This window comes from Nomascus leucogenys, chromosome 7b (assembly GCF_006542625.1).
Source record: "Nomascus leucogenys isolate Asia chromosome 7b, Asia_NLE_v1, whole genome shotgun sequence".
NCBI lineage: Eukaryota > Metazoa > Chordata > Mammalia > Primates > Hylobatidae > Nomascus > Nomascus leucogenys.
The window spans coordinates 93286001-93300696 of record NC_044387.1 but is presented as its reverse complement, the minus strand read 5'-3'; the positions used below and the strand labels follow the sequence as shown (position 1 = coordinate 93300696).

General features: G+C 38.6%; 1 protein-coding gene across 2 annotated transcripts in view; it reads right to left on the bottom strand.

Annotated features, from left to right (window-relative positions):
* GALNTL6 (polypeptide N-acetylgalactosaminyltransferase like 6) overlaps positions 1 to 14696 on the bottom strand; it is a 1250255-nt gene that overhangs the window by 97389 nt on the left and 1138170 nt on the right. For both annotated transcript variants that reach the window (XM_003257974.4, XM_012507976.2), the window contains one exon: positions 11045 to 11152. In XM_003257974.4, the coding sequence (XP_003258022.2) occupies positions 11045 to 11152 (108 nt within the window). The remainder of the gene's footprint in view (positions 1 to 11044; positions 11153 to 14696) is intronic.

The window sequence follows — 14696 nt, the reverse complement described above, 5'->3', positions numbered from 1 at the left end:
TGGGAATGAAATTGCAGAGGCCCCAAGCACAGTGGTACTGTGCATTCACACATCTCATGGGAAGAAGCTAATTCCATGAAATGAGTCCCTACCATCCAGGTGTTCCCATGGCTTAGACGTGGGACTGGGGTCCTGGAAGACAGTTATTAAATGGCCAGTCCTGCTCCTCTTTGCAAGAGTTGCATTTTTGATTATTGAGATTATGGCATGCTAAAATATTTGAGTTTGCTTAAATTTCAGCAGCTTAATTTTGTAGCAGCAGGGACCTACTTTGTCTGAGCCAGCATTCTCCTTTATGAGGCTCTAGTGGAATTGTGAATACAGGGAAATGGTCAGTTCTAATGGGGATAATGATAAAAATGCAATTAAAATTCTCTCTAGTCCACAAACTGGTCTCACCATGTAGTTTGTTTCTCAAGTGCTTTGAAAAAAGAAAGTTATATAAATGCTCAATAACCGCCTGAAATGCCAAGGTCTCTAGGTAAGAGAAAGAATAACCAAAACAAACTGGAAAAGATCCCATAGGAAGTGGAAGATAAATCCCATTTTAATTTCATTAAGAATGACAAAGTGAAAGTAATGATTAATCATGATAGCTTGTTATTATGTAATTATCTGGGATCACTATTCAGATATTCTATTTACATTATAAAATATCCCAATAGGCATAAACAAAAGCTAACGTAAAATCTTGGTCCTCATGTGATAGCTCAAGAAATGCTTAATATAGTCCCCATAGCTTGGGGACTACCTGACTCAATTACAAGCTCTCTTTTGCACAATGGAAAGCATCAGATAATTGAATCACAAGTCATAGCAGAGCTGAAACTTGGGAAAGCACCATGGAATATTTGAAAAATTTAAATTAAGCAAAATTACTTAATGTTGGGAAGAATATAACATCTGTGAGAGCTTTTGAGGAAAAAATATTTAGAGTAAATAAGTTGGAAGAAACTAAACTTAAAAAATAGTTTTGAGGCTGTACATGGTGGCTCATGCCTATAATCCCAGAACTTTGGGAGGTTGAGGCTGGAGGATTGCTTGAGGCCTCCTGGAGTTTGGGACCAGCCTTGGCAACATAGTGAGACCCCGTCTCTACCAAAAATACAAAAATTAGCCAGGCATGGTGGCATGTGCCTGTAGTCCCAGCTACCTGGGAGGCTGAGATGGAGGATGGCTTGAGCTCGGGAGTTCCAGGTTGCAGTGAGCACAGATTGCACCACTGCACTTCAGCCTGGGCAATACAGTGAGACCCCGTCTCTAAAAAATAATAATAATAAAAAAATGTTGGCCAGGTGTGGTGGTGGCTCACGCCTGTAATCCCAGCACTTTGGGAGGCTGAGGCAGGTAGATCATGAGGTCAAGAGATTGAGACCATCCTGGCCAACATGGTGAAACCCCGTCTCCACTAAAATTACAAAAATTAGCTGGGCGTGGTGGCGTGCACCTGTAGTCCCAGCTACTTGGGAGGCTGAGGCAGGAGAATCACTTGAACCCGGGAGGCAGAGGTTGCAGTGAGCCGAGATCACGCCACTTCACTCCAGCCTGGGTGACAGGGTGGGACTCCATTAAAAAAAAAATTACTTTCTGTATTCTATGAATAAATGATTCCTAGTTGGGAAGTGGAGTTAGTTTTGAGTTCATATGTGTTTACTGCAACCAGTCCATACTGTTTTTTAAACATTATTTCATATATCAATGGCCAACTTTACCTTCTAGGTAAAGTGAGACTCCATCTCAAAAAAAAAAAAAGTTTTGCGAGGTTTTGTGGGAAATTACCAAGTCTGAAAATAATGTTGTCTTTACCTCACATATTTTTTTCATGATACTCGCAAATGGCAAGAGACTGTACCTGCCAGCAATTTGCTATTTTACTTTCTTTTTTAGTGTCTATGTTTGATATGAAAAAAATCTATGCTTTACCTCCATATTGTTTAAAATTTTTAAAAGCAAGGTGGGATTCTATTGTTATTTGTTGAACTAACAAAATAGATAGACAGTTTAAAAATTCTGATGCCACTGGGTTAGGAATTAAGGTAGTAGATGAGAGTTGAGTGGTGAATAAATTTGTGTTTCATATTTTCTCATTTCTTCTCTGTGGGTCCTTGGCTGACAGAATGGTTTCCCCTGGCCTTATTTTTCTCATGGTTAACACAAGCAGGAAATGCCCAGTGTTTAAAAAGGAGGATTGAAGGGTGAGTGAGTGCTCTACCAGTGTTGTCTACCAGAAACTCATCCCCAGTGCAGGGGATGCCCCAAGATGAGCTGACATATCACAAAGGGGCAGCTTGATCTAACTGGCAAGGCCCAATGCCATTTGCTTAGGATATGTAGCACGCTGTGTGCATTTCTGCCTGGCACATAGTAGGCACTTGATAAATATTTATTAATAGGATTTATCTAGCCTGAGACTTCTTTGAGGTTAGAGATGACATCTTTATAGCATGCGATGAACTCATGGTATTTAATGATTTATTGAATCATTATTGTCACATTAATTTATGATTGACTTTTAGAGAGGATATCAATCACGGAGAATAATGAGACATTATTTATGGAAGTTGCCTTAATTTTTAAAATAAAAAGCTCCTTCTAAGTAGAGGGTATTATATTTTGTGTTTTGTTTTATTTTTGATACAGGGTCTCACATTGTCACCCAGGCTGGAGGGCAGTGGCTTGATCATGCCTCACTGCAGCCTTGACTTCCCGGGCTCAAGCAATCCTCCCTTCTCAGCCTCTCGGGTAGTTGGGACTATAGGCACATGCCACCACACCCAGCTAACTTAAAAAAAAAAAAAAACTTTTTTAAAGCTGGGGCCTTGCTATGTTGCCCAGCCTGTTCTCAAGTTCCTGACCTCAAGTGATCCTCCTGCATCAGCCTCCTGAGGCACTGGGATTACAGGCATGAGCCACTATGCCTGTCTGAGGTATTATATTTTAAACTGTGGCCAAGTCAGGAGAGAAGCAAACATATAATTGCAGTGTGTGAATCATCTTTAGTTTTGAGGAAAAGTATTAGACAGCCTTATTGCCCTTTAGGTTATATTGTAAGGAAGAATTAGAGAAAGTTATTGTTTTCAGAAGAATTGCCTCTGCACAGTCCTAGCCATTTATGAGGGCTGAGTCTTGAAGGAAGATCTATCATTTCCTGCTTTTTGGGAGAAAACCCATGATAGGCCACCATGCCCCTGAACTCAATGATGGTTTCAAATAGAGCATCTGAACCCTGCACTTTTAAGAGCAGGAGAGAGGAGTGGTGCTGCTGTGAGTGTCCAAGGTTATCGTGCCACAAGCTCTTGTATGCTGGGCAGCTTTAAGAGAATACAGTGATTTACAGTCATCGGGAGAGAAAGGTCAATTTGAGGGAGTATAGATTTCCCATTCATCACCATACTTTATAACCTTGTTGGTGATTTTATTTTCAGATATCAAACTAGTCATTTTGGTTTTGTTAATGCTTTTCCTCGGCTGATATATTTTTCTGACACAAACAAGGGTGAGCTGCGTTTGCCCGACACTGTGCTCTTTTATTTCAGCTATTTCAGATGGGAAAGCTGACACCATGGTCAACAATGAAGAAGCATTTATTTATTTATTTATTTATTTATTTATTTATTTTTTTCATTTTTTTTAAATTACAAAGGTGAATCTTTATTCCAACAGATTCTAATAATAATACATGTTTACTAAAAGTACCCCTCCTCAATAGTACTTTTTTTTTTTTTTCCTAGCACATCATTGGGAGCTATTTTTTTTATTTATTTTATTTTATTATTATTGTACTTTAAGTTTTAGGGTACAGGTGCACAATGTGCAGGTTTGTTACATATGTATACATGTGCCATGTTGGTGTGCTGCACCCATTAACTCGTCACTTACATTAGGTATATCTCCTAATGCTGTCCCTCCCCACTCCCCCACCCCACAACAGTCCCTGGAGTGTGATGTTCCCCTTCCTTAGAAGCATTTATTAATCGACTTGGGGTGGTCTGGCTTTTAAATTGAAGCCCTCGTCCTCCACCTCCTCCTCCTCCCTTTCTCTATGCCTCTCCCAACCTCCATCATTTTCAAGAGTCTGAGAGGATCTATGGAATCAGCAGAGCTGGATGTCACCAGGGAGATGGCACAGGGAGGAAGAAAGGCATCTTGGGAAGTATATGAAGAAGTCGTTTCACAGCTGACAGAGGCACAACCACAATTCTCCCTCAGAGCTCAGACTTAGAACTTTGTGCCTGTGAAGTATAATAACCATAGGAAATCGTCAAAGGTCATTACACTCTGCTAAGAAATCCTAGGTAAATGCATAAAGTCAAAAACATTTGTAACTTGTATGTAGATTAGCCTATCGGGTCATTAAACATAATTTATTAATATCAAATATATATTGCTACATATATAAAATAATGCTATATGCTATCTAGGGCATATATTTCTCTTTTGTTAAATCATAACCTCAATTATAATATGACAGTCTATTAAAAAACAGCTTCCAAATAGTGAACTATATAAGATACAGATTTCATTCCATAATGAGCTTTATTATTTTCATTTAACCCTTTTCTCATCCTCACGATATTCTGGCATTGGAATACATGGGTTACTGCCGCATGGTGTGGACTCTACGTTACTGTCAAGGCCATTTATTAAGAGGAGTTGAGATTTGTGTTTGACTTGTTCGTCACTTAAACTTCCAGGACCTAGCACAGTGACTGGCACAGTAAGCATTTCTTTTTTCAGAAGTAAACATTTATTTGCCAAAGAAAATCTGTCAAAAGTTTTTGTGTGCTCTCAGAATTCTGGATGGAAAATCTGTGGTGTCTCCCCAGATCTGGCTGTCCCAGGCTGTCACTTAACCTTATCTAAAACCAACCTCAGTCTCTTTCCCTTTCCTCTTCCTCCCTTCCCTGTTTTTGTACTGATACTATTTTCTCTGGGATGCTGAGATGGAAAGCTCATAGTCACATGTGCGCCCCACCTCCGTGCACAGTGTAGCAAATCAATAAAAATCTTTATGATTTTTTTTACAAATGCTCCTTGCATTCGAAATGTTAATTTCTTTAGACTTTCTCCATTTTAATAATTATTTATTGGTTGACCTTTCTATTTTACCTCTTCTATTTTTATCCTGACACTTCCTGTTCAAGGCCCTATAATCAAAGAGTAAAGGTCAACACTGTGATCTGCATCTAGGGTCTTCCAAGGCTAACTCCACAGATCCCACGCACACCCTCCGTAACTCTCTGCCTGCCCATTTCTACTTGGTGCTTTGCTAAACTGGTGCCCTACCAGAGATGCCCAGGCTGCTCCAGTTTATCTCAAGCACTCCAGAAGAAACATTATGGTGAGGAGCACGAACCTCGACCAGACAGACCTTGGTTCATAGACCCAGCTCTACTCCTTTAACATTTAACCTCTATCCCTTTTACTCTAAGTTAACACTTTCAGGACCTGGGAAGCAGCCTGTACCATTTGGCTTTTATGGGATTTGACTTCAGTTTTAGCTCCTATCCTGAAACTAGAAAAAAATTTAAAGTCTCCCATGTTCTTGAATGGTTCTTATAGTTCTCCTTGAAGAGGTCCTTCACATCCCTTGTAAGTTGTATTCCTAGGTATTTTATTCTGTTAGTAGCAATTGTGAATGGGCGTTCATTCATAATTTGGCTCTCTATTATTGGTGTATAGGAATGCTTGTGATTTTTGCACATTGATTTTGTATCCTGAGATTTTGCTAAAGTTTCTTATCAGCTTAAGGAGATTTTGGGCTGAGACGGTGGGGTTTTCTAAATACACAATCATGTCATCTGCAAACAGAGATAATTTGACTTCCTCTTTTCCTATTTGAATACTCTTTATTTCTTTCTCTTGCCTGATTGCCCTGGCCAGAACTTCCAATACTATGTTGGAGTGGTGAGAAAGGGTATCCTTGTCTTTACTGGTTTTCAAAGGGAATGCTTCCAGTTTTTGCCCATTCAGTATGATATTGCTGTGGTTTTGTCATAAATAGCTCTCATTATTTTGAGATATGTTCCGTCGATACCTAGTTTATTGAGAGTTTTCAGAATGAAGGTGTTAAATTTTGTCGAAGGCCTTTTCTGCATCTATTGAGATAATCGTGTGGTTTTTGTCATTGGTTCTGCTTATGTGATGGATTATGTTTATTGATTTGTGTATGTTGAACAGGCTTGTATCCTAGGTATGAAGCCAACTTGATCGTGGTGGATAAGCTTTTTGATGTGCTGCTGGATTTGGTTTGCCAGTATTTTATTGAGGATTTTCACATCGATGTTCATTAGGGATATTGGCCTAAAATTTTCTTTTTTTGTTGTGTCTCTGCCAGGTTTTGGTATCAGGATGATGCTGGCCTCATACAATGAGTTAGGGAGGATTCCCTCTCTATTTATTGTTTGGAATAGTTTCAGAAGGAATGGTACTAGCTCCTCTTTGTACCTCTGGTAGAATTTGGCTGTGAATCCATCTGGTCCTGGACTTTTTTTGGTTGGTAGGCTATTAATTACTTCCTCAATTTCAGACCTTGTTATTGGTCTATTCAGGGATTTGACTTCTTCCTGGCTTAGACTGGGGAGGGTATATGTGTCCAGGAATTTATCCATTTCTTCCAGATTTTCTAGTTTATTTGGGTAGTAATTAAGTTAAAGAATAGTATTATCTGATGGTAGTTTGTATTTCTGTGGGATCAGTGGTGATATCCCCTTTATCATTTTTGATTGCATCTATTTGATTCTTCTCTCTTTTCTTGTTTATTAGTCAGTTAGCAGTCTACCTATTTTGTTGATCTTTTCAAAAAAACCAGCTCCTGAATTCATTGATTTTTTGAAGGTTTTTTTTGTGTCTGTATCTCCTTCAGTTCTGCTCTGATTTTAGTTATTTCTTGTCTTCTGCTAGCTTTTGAGTTTGTTTGCTCTTGCTTCTCTAGTTCTTTTAATTTTGATGTTAGGGTGAAATTTTAGAATGAAAAATTACTGATACTATGTCAGAGGTGAAATACAGCAGTATACAGATTTGCATTCTCTGATGTTTCTTACAGACTTGGGGTAAGGGTTGGTTCTAACCTTGTCTTGTATTGGCGAGGGTGGCTGTGTGTGCTTCCAGGACTGCCCCACTCACAGTCTGCAGGGCAGCGCTCCGGCGTGGCTACCCTCCGAGGAAACTTTCACGGGCCAAGTTGTTCCCATGAAGACCACTGCTGTGTGACAATCAGCTGGTATATTTAGCCATGGGGTGACTGCTCTCCACTTCTGACATGTCCCTGCCATTACAGCCACCTGTCACAGATCCAGTGGCTTTGATTGTTCCCAAACACACTGACATTCACAGAGGAGTTTGTGGACTGTCCCCATAGGTGTCAGTAATAGCTGCTCTTTCAGCAGAGTGCTTGGCTTACATAAAAACCTGTTGGAATGAAGACAAGAATCTCTTCTTTGAGATTCTTCCACCTATTTGCCAGTCAGCCTCCTCGGGCTGTGCAAAGCGACACTCAGTGGATCCTTGCTGAGGAGCTGCTCACGCTTCTGTGATGAAGGATGGCCAGCGCCATCTGAAAGAAGGGATGATTGTCGCCACAGCCCTGCTGTCTTTCTAGTCTCCCTGCAACTCTAGACATGAGCATCCCTTCCCTCAGGGACTTGCTGCTTGTTCATGGTGGCAAGACACCACAACCGTGCCCCAGTGTACTGACATTAGGCCCCGAGCTGACTCAGTAAAACTGTCTAGGCTTATTAACGTCAAGTGAATACACTGATTCCCAGATGAAGCTGAAGTGTAAGTTATGGTGTCCTAGGTTTTTACATTTTGTGGGAAATGACAAAGTGATGCTGATTTTTGTTTTTGCCAAATAAGGGCACTAACAAAAATTTACTATCTTTCCTTCTATTTTTTTTTCAATGAAAAAAAGCTTATAGTTTCTGCATAAAAAGATGTTATTAAGTTGAACAGGTTTATCTTTGGGATTACTATTTTTCTTAGTTCACTGAGGCTGGGTGAAATGTTAGTCAGGAATTGGCTCTCATCATTCATCCTGAGTTTGGAAACCACTGTTATATGAAACTTGTTAATCCAGTGGACATATTCTTGAAGGTCCTCTTTCAAGTCCTTTAATTGGAGAGGACTGAAGAAGGTCACAGCTATGGTGCTACTTCCTCCTCTTCCCTCTACCTATACGTATCCTTACGATACATTTAAGCAGTTACTTATTTTGTACTGTCCTCTAATGGTTTCATATATGGATATCCTGTCTCTTGCAACCAGATTCTAATGCCAGGTAAATAGAAGGTACTGAAGAACTAATTTTACAAATGTATTTCTATAGTATACACCGAGCAGCAGGCTGTTTAAGGCTGTTCAGATATTTGTGTGTCTATGTGTGTGTTTAGATATTTTGGAAGTCTTTTGGAATCATCAGTGTGAGAAGTGCACATTTTGAAGAATTAACTGAGCTTTGTAGAGTAAGAAAATAAGCCTTTGGAGTCCAGTCTCCACCTCCATCTCCATTTCCTGATGAGGCTGCAAGATTAAAATACCAGTTGAGTAGACGTGGCCCTGCATTTGAAGTATACATAAAGTCTCTCTTCATTTTTGATGACATAGTAATAACGTAGTGTGTAGCAAGGTAGTTGAGGTGCTCCCACAAAATATCAGAATTGTTTTTCATTTTAATGTACCTTTTTTAACTTAAAAAAACCATAAAATGTTCCTCCGAGTGACAGTCAAGCTTCAATCTTTATGACTTTCTGATTGCTCTAGCAGTTTAGAAAAAAAAAATAAAAATGAGCCCTGAGCCCTGAAGTAAAATTTGAGTGGAAAAGATTAAAATTCAGAATTATGGACTTTTTTCAGTGGAATAAATATTCACTTTTTCCTGGAAGTTTTATGTGCCAACCCCAGTTTCTCTGTATTTGACAATCCTTGAAAAAGTACTTAATTTCTTTCTTGAAAATATATGAACAGTTTTATTTTTTTGAAAATAGGTCCTTTTGGATCACCACCACATTCCCCCGCAAGCTTTTACACTCTAGACTACGAAGCAAGCACACACACCCATTGTCTTGGAAGGATGGTTCTTTTCAGAGCACAAGCGGGGGAGCATATGAGTGAATAAAAGTGGATACATAAGAGAACATTATTATTTTTAGGATATTTTAAACTGCTATGATTTATTATATCTACCCGGCTGACTGGTGACACGTGCTCTAAATTGTTCAATCATTTACTTTCCTGTGAACTATTGTTTTCTGATTCATATGTCTTAAGTCTTATGACTAAATCAAACCATATTTCCTTACCCAAATTCAGCTCTTTAATTACTTTATGATTTTGTGACTGCTTTTTCCCTTCAAATAGTGTATTTTGACAGCTACTTAGAGGAATATGTTATTAGTGTCTAATTAAAATTTTAATTTAGTTAGGGAAAGCAGGAATATTACTACAGGTTGGGCATCCGTAATCTGAAAATACAAAATCCAAAATGCTTCAAAATCCAAAACTCTTTGAGTGCTAACGTGATGCCACAAGTAGAAAATCCCACACATAAGTACTAACACAAATTTGGTTTCATGCACAAAATTATTAAAAATATTGTATAAAATTACCTTCCGGCCATGTATATAAGGTGTATATGAAACATACATGAATTTTGTGTTTAGACTTGGGTCTTATCCCCAAGATATCTCATTATGTGTATGTGAATATCCCAAAATCTGGAAAAAATCTGAAAATCTGGGAAAAAAATCTGAAAATCGGAAATACTCTTGGTCCTAAGCAGTTTGGATGAGGGACACTCAGCCTGTGTTTCCATTCAAGGTGTGTGTAACGTAATGTTATTGCTAGGAGCTCTAATTGCTGTTAGAGAATATGGATGTGGCTAAAGAAAAATGGCCAGTTGATGAATACTCTCAGAAAGGGAATAAGGAAGAACAACTCCCCCCGCCCCACAAATATTCACTGGAAAAGAAAATTTTGTTATACTCATTAAAAAGTATTTAAGTTTTAGTAACAACTTAAATCTCCAGCATTTTCCTCTCTTAGCTTTCCTGATTAATTAATTCTTTCAACAAATATCTGAGTGTTCCCTAAGCCCCGTTTTAGGTTCTGGGAGTACAGCGGTAACTAACACAGACCAAAGCTCTACCCTTGTGTTCCTGATACGCTAATGATTCCTGGTGAATTCGTTTATTTATTTTTACAAAAGCTTGTTATGTGAGCCTTATATAAAACATCCAAATAGTTATATCTCGCAGCCTTATTAGTAAAAGAGCCAAAATGAATAATTCAGGATTTGATTTCTAGGGTAGCAGTGTGATAAAATTCTCTTTTTCTAGATTTGGATTCTGAGCAGTAGCAGGTACATATTGTGGTGACAAAAACTGACCTAGCCCTGAAGAAAGTAATATGGAAAGCAGAGAAATTGTCAGGATTGTTTGGAGATGGTATTGTGAGTCCATTCTCCTAAACATGCATAAAAATGTTTCAAACGGCAGAAGAGAAGAGCGTCTTTGCATCTGGTTTACAAGAAAGGTTTTATTCAAAACAATATTGGAAAAAATCTTAGAGCTGGCCCTAGTTATAAAAAAGAAGAAGGCAGAGTTTGGACATCCACCTTTTCCCATCTCCCATTTACCCCTTTTTCCATCTGACTTATTACGGATCCTGCTACACTCCATGTGGGTGGAGAGAACTGGCTGCCCCAGGTCCGTGGACCTACTCTGCTATTTGGCATTCATGTGAGCGTGAACAACCAGCTAGTTCAGACTTCATTTTCCCATCTACAAAATAAAGATAAGAGCACAGACCTCAGAAGGTAATGGTGAAGATTAAATATAATGTATGTGAAAATGCTTTGAAACAATTTGTAACAAGAAATAGTATTATAGTTAATACTTCTTTAAGCAATGGAAATAAGACTCTGAGAAGCACAGGAACTCTCTATACACTGGAGAGCTTTTCTCAGACTGTGCCATGGGCAAGGTTGGTTGCTCTGGTTACAGAAAGCCATATCAACCCCAGTCTGTTCTGATGCTGAGTTACTCACTCTTGCCAGGCTGGTCCCAGATGGAACTTTGTATGGAACGTACTTCCTGTAGATATGACCAACTCTAGAACATGGAACATCAAACATTTCTCCTCCACACATCCAAACCTGAAGAGGGAAAAACAGAACAAAAGACAACAGTGAATTTCACACAAGAAAGGAATTATCTGTAGGACTCATAAACTATCTTAAAATCTCTAAAAGTCTTTAAATCAATAATTTCTACTTATTATAAATGGCTAACCAGAAAAGAAAACCACTGTTTTTTTTTAAAAAACTAGATTCATAAAAGCTTAAAACCAAAATACAGCTGACTGCAGTGGCTCATGCTTATAATCCCAGTACTTTGGGAGGCCAAGGCAGGAGGATCACTTGAGCCCAGGTGGTCACGACCAGCCTGGGCAACATGACAAAACCACATTTCTACAAAAAATACAAAAATTAACTGGGTGTGGTGGTGTGTGCCTTCAGTCCCAGCTACTTGGTGGGCAAATGGCTTGCTGAAGTGAGCTACGTTTGCACCATTGCACTTCAGCCTGGGCAACAGAGCGAGACCCTGTCTTAACAAAACAAAACCAAAGCTAAAATATTAGTTCAATAAAATCCTGTTTCCACAGACAACACATTGGCTTAAGAAAAATTCTAGTAAAATTTTGTTACAAATATTGTATTGAACCCACGTTTCATGCTTAGACATCTTATTTATATAGATATTTGTTTCAACAATCTTGTAAAATCATTTGAAGAAATAACATTTGAAATTAAAATGCCAATTTAAAAATTTAACCTATAAAAAGTGAAATTTTAAAAATAGGTGAATGCTTTAAAGAACACAAGCATATCATACCTTTTAAGTTGCATTCTGAAACTTGCAACAGTGCTAACCTTAAAAATCAGAGTTGCATTCTCATTTCTCCCCCCCTACTGATCTTTTTCTTAGGTACAGAAAATCATCAGTTAAGATGCTGTACTTTTTTTTTTTTTTGAGATGGAGTTTCGCTCTTGTTGCTTAGGTTGGAGTGCAATGGTGTGATCTCGGCTCACTGCAACTTCTGCCTCCTGTGTTCAAGCAATTCTCCTGCCTCAGCCTCCCAAGTGGCTGAGATTATAGGTGCCCGCTACCACGCTCAGCTAAATTTTGTATTTTTAGTAGAGGCGGGGTTTCACCATGTTGGCCAGGCTGGTCTTGAACTCCTGACCTCAGGTGATCCTCCCACCTCGGCCTCCTAAAGTGTTGGGATTACAGGCGTGAGCCACCGCACCTGGCCCTAGATGCTGTACTTTTATATTTAGTAACAAAAGTCATGGTTATATTTTACCATGACTACCTTCTCAGACAGATGCACACTTAATTGTGGTTTTATATAACAGACCTTCTATTATAAAAGAACTAATTATCAAAACATAAATCCAGGCTTCATACAGGCTATAGTCTTAGCTATTTTTATTGTAAGATAAATGATTATAAAAAGAGATACTCTGATGGTTAATTTTATGACTCAACTTGGCTGGACCATGGCGCCCAGATATTTGGTCAAACACTATTCTGGATCTTTCTGTGAAGAAAAGGTCCACTCCATTAACATTTGAAATCAGTGGACTTTGAGTAAAGTGAATTACCTTCCATGATGTGGATGGGCCTCATCCAATTGGATGAAGGTGTTAATAGAACAAAGTCTGACCTCTACTGAGCAAGAAGGAATTCTGCCAGCAGAATCCCTGGGTCTCCAGCTTACCCACCTACTCTGAAGATTGTGGACTTACCAAGTTTCCACAATCATGTGAGCCAATTCCTTAAAATTAATCTCTGTCTACTCTTGGTTTGGTTTTTCTGGAGACCCCTGAGTAATACAGATACATATCTTGTTTTGAAGTGTAATATTGAAAGAGAGAAAGAGAAATGCTTATGTTTTCCTTTATATTTGCTTCCAACTTCTTTCACTAAGAGGAATGACACCCAAGTGAGAATGGTTGAACAAATAGTGATTAAGGTCAATGGAAGTCCAAGAAGGAAGAAGTGCAATTATTAAAGCAACATTCAGTTGCTGTAATTGAGTTCAGGATTACTCATAGTATTAATTTCAACTTGATGGGATATTTATTAACGATTTGGATCAAGCCTTCAGAAATATGTGTGGGTGATACAAAGCTGGTAAGGGCACTGGACAGTCTAAACCACATTATCAACATCTGGAAAGATCTCCACAGGCTGTAGCTCTATAATATTGAACATAAAAAGGCAACAATAAACACCTGTCCCAGGATCTTAAGAAATCAACTCTTCCACAGCAGGAAGTGTGGAAAAAGACTGAGTAGCACAAAACACACATTATTAACATACTATGGAGAATTTAGGGACCAACGATCTAGATCTATCTGCAGGCCTGAAGTCTTTTGCTAATTTCTGGATAAATGCTTTATATTTCCTTCTAAAGGGAATTTTCAAGTTGAAAAGTGATGCGAACTCTGTCTTAGGAGAGGCAATTGAAAGAACTAAAGATGTGTAATTCTGATATGATAAAATTCAGAGATAGCCTTTTCAAAGAACCTAATATTTGGAAGAGATGTTTTGTAGAGCTTTTAGGAGATAGAACCAGGATTAATTGCATATAGCTATAAGGGGGCAGATTTCAACCTAGTAGGAAGAAATTTCTAATAAAATGATTAAAGATAGAATGAACTTCCCGTATTGAAATCTGCAGCAGATGACACTGGAGATAAACATATGACTCGAATGGACATTTGATCTAGCTGATACTTTAAGGCATTTCTATAGCACGAGTTAGCATTTATGAATGCTTATTATGCCATTTTCATTAATTATTTCACGTAATGCTCACAATTCAATGACAGACTTTACTGTTTCCCCAATTATGAAGGTGGGAAAGTGGCAGCCTAGAGACGCTGAGTAGCTTATTCAAAGCCACATAACTGGCCACTTCCAGAACTGAGATTTGAAAACCTAGTAGTCTAACTTCAGTGTCCACGTGTTTAATTGATATTGTATCTACAGATTATGCAAACTCTTTCTGTAAAGGGCCAGGTAATAAATACTTTTGCCTTTGTAGGTCATATGGTATCTTTTGGAACTCCTCAAGTCTGCTAACAAATAGGCATGGCGTATTTCAGTTAAACCTTGCTTACAAAAACTGGCAGTGGACTATTGTTTGCTGGCTCTTGTTCTATAAAGAAATTAATCCTTTCAAACACTGAAATTCAGTGATTCTAAGATAATGTATGTGGGAGATTATAGTTTCCAAAATTAGACACCACAATATCTTCCATTGCACATACCCCTCTGCAATGTGACCTTGGTAACCAACTTTCCATTAGGGGATCGGTCTATGTCTCCTCTCTTTGAATTAGGGAGGGCTTATGAATTCTTAGACCAGTAGAGTACAACAGAAGTGGTTGAAGATAGGTCATAAAAGGCCACATAGCCTGTCCTCTGGGGCATTTGTTTTTGAAAGTCTGGGCTTCCATGTGAGCAATTTGACTCTCTAAGGCTACTCCATTGTGAAAAAGTCCAAGGACCTGAGATGTCATGCATTGGGTAAATACCTTTACTTGGGGTTTTAACTGATGACCAACATTAGCTGCCAGTGCTGCGAATAAAGATGCCTCTACATGATTCCAGCCCCTTGCTGTTGAA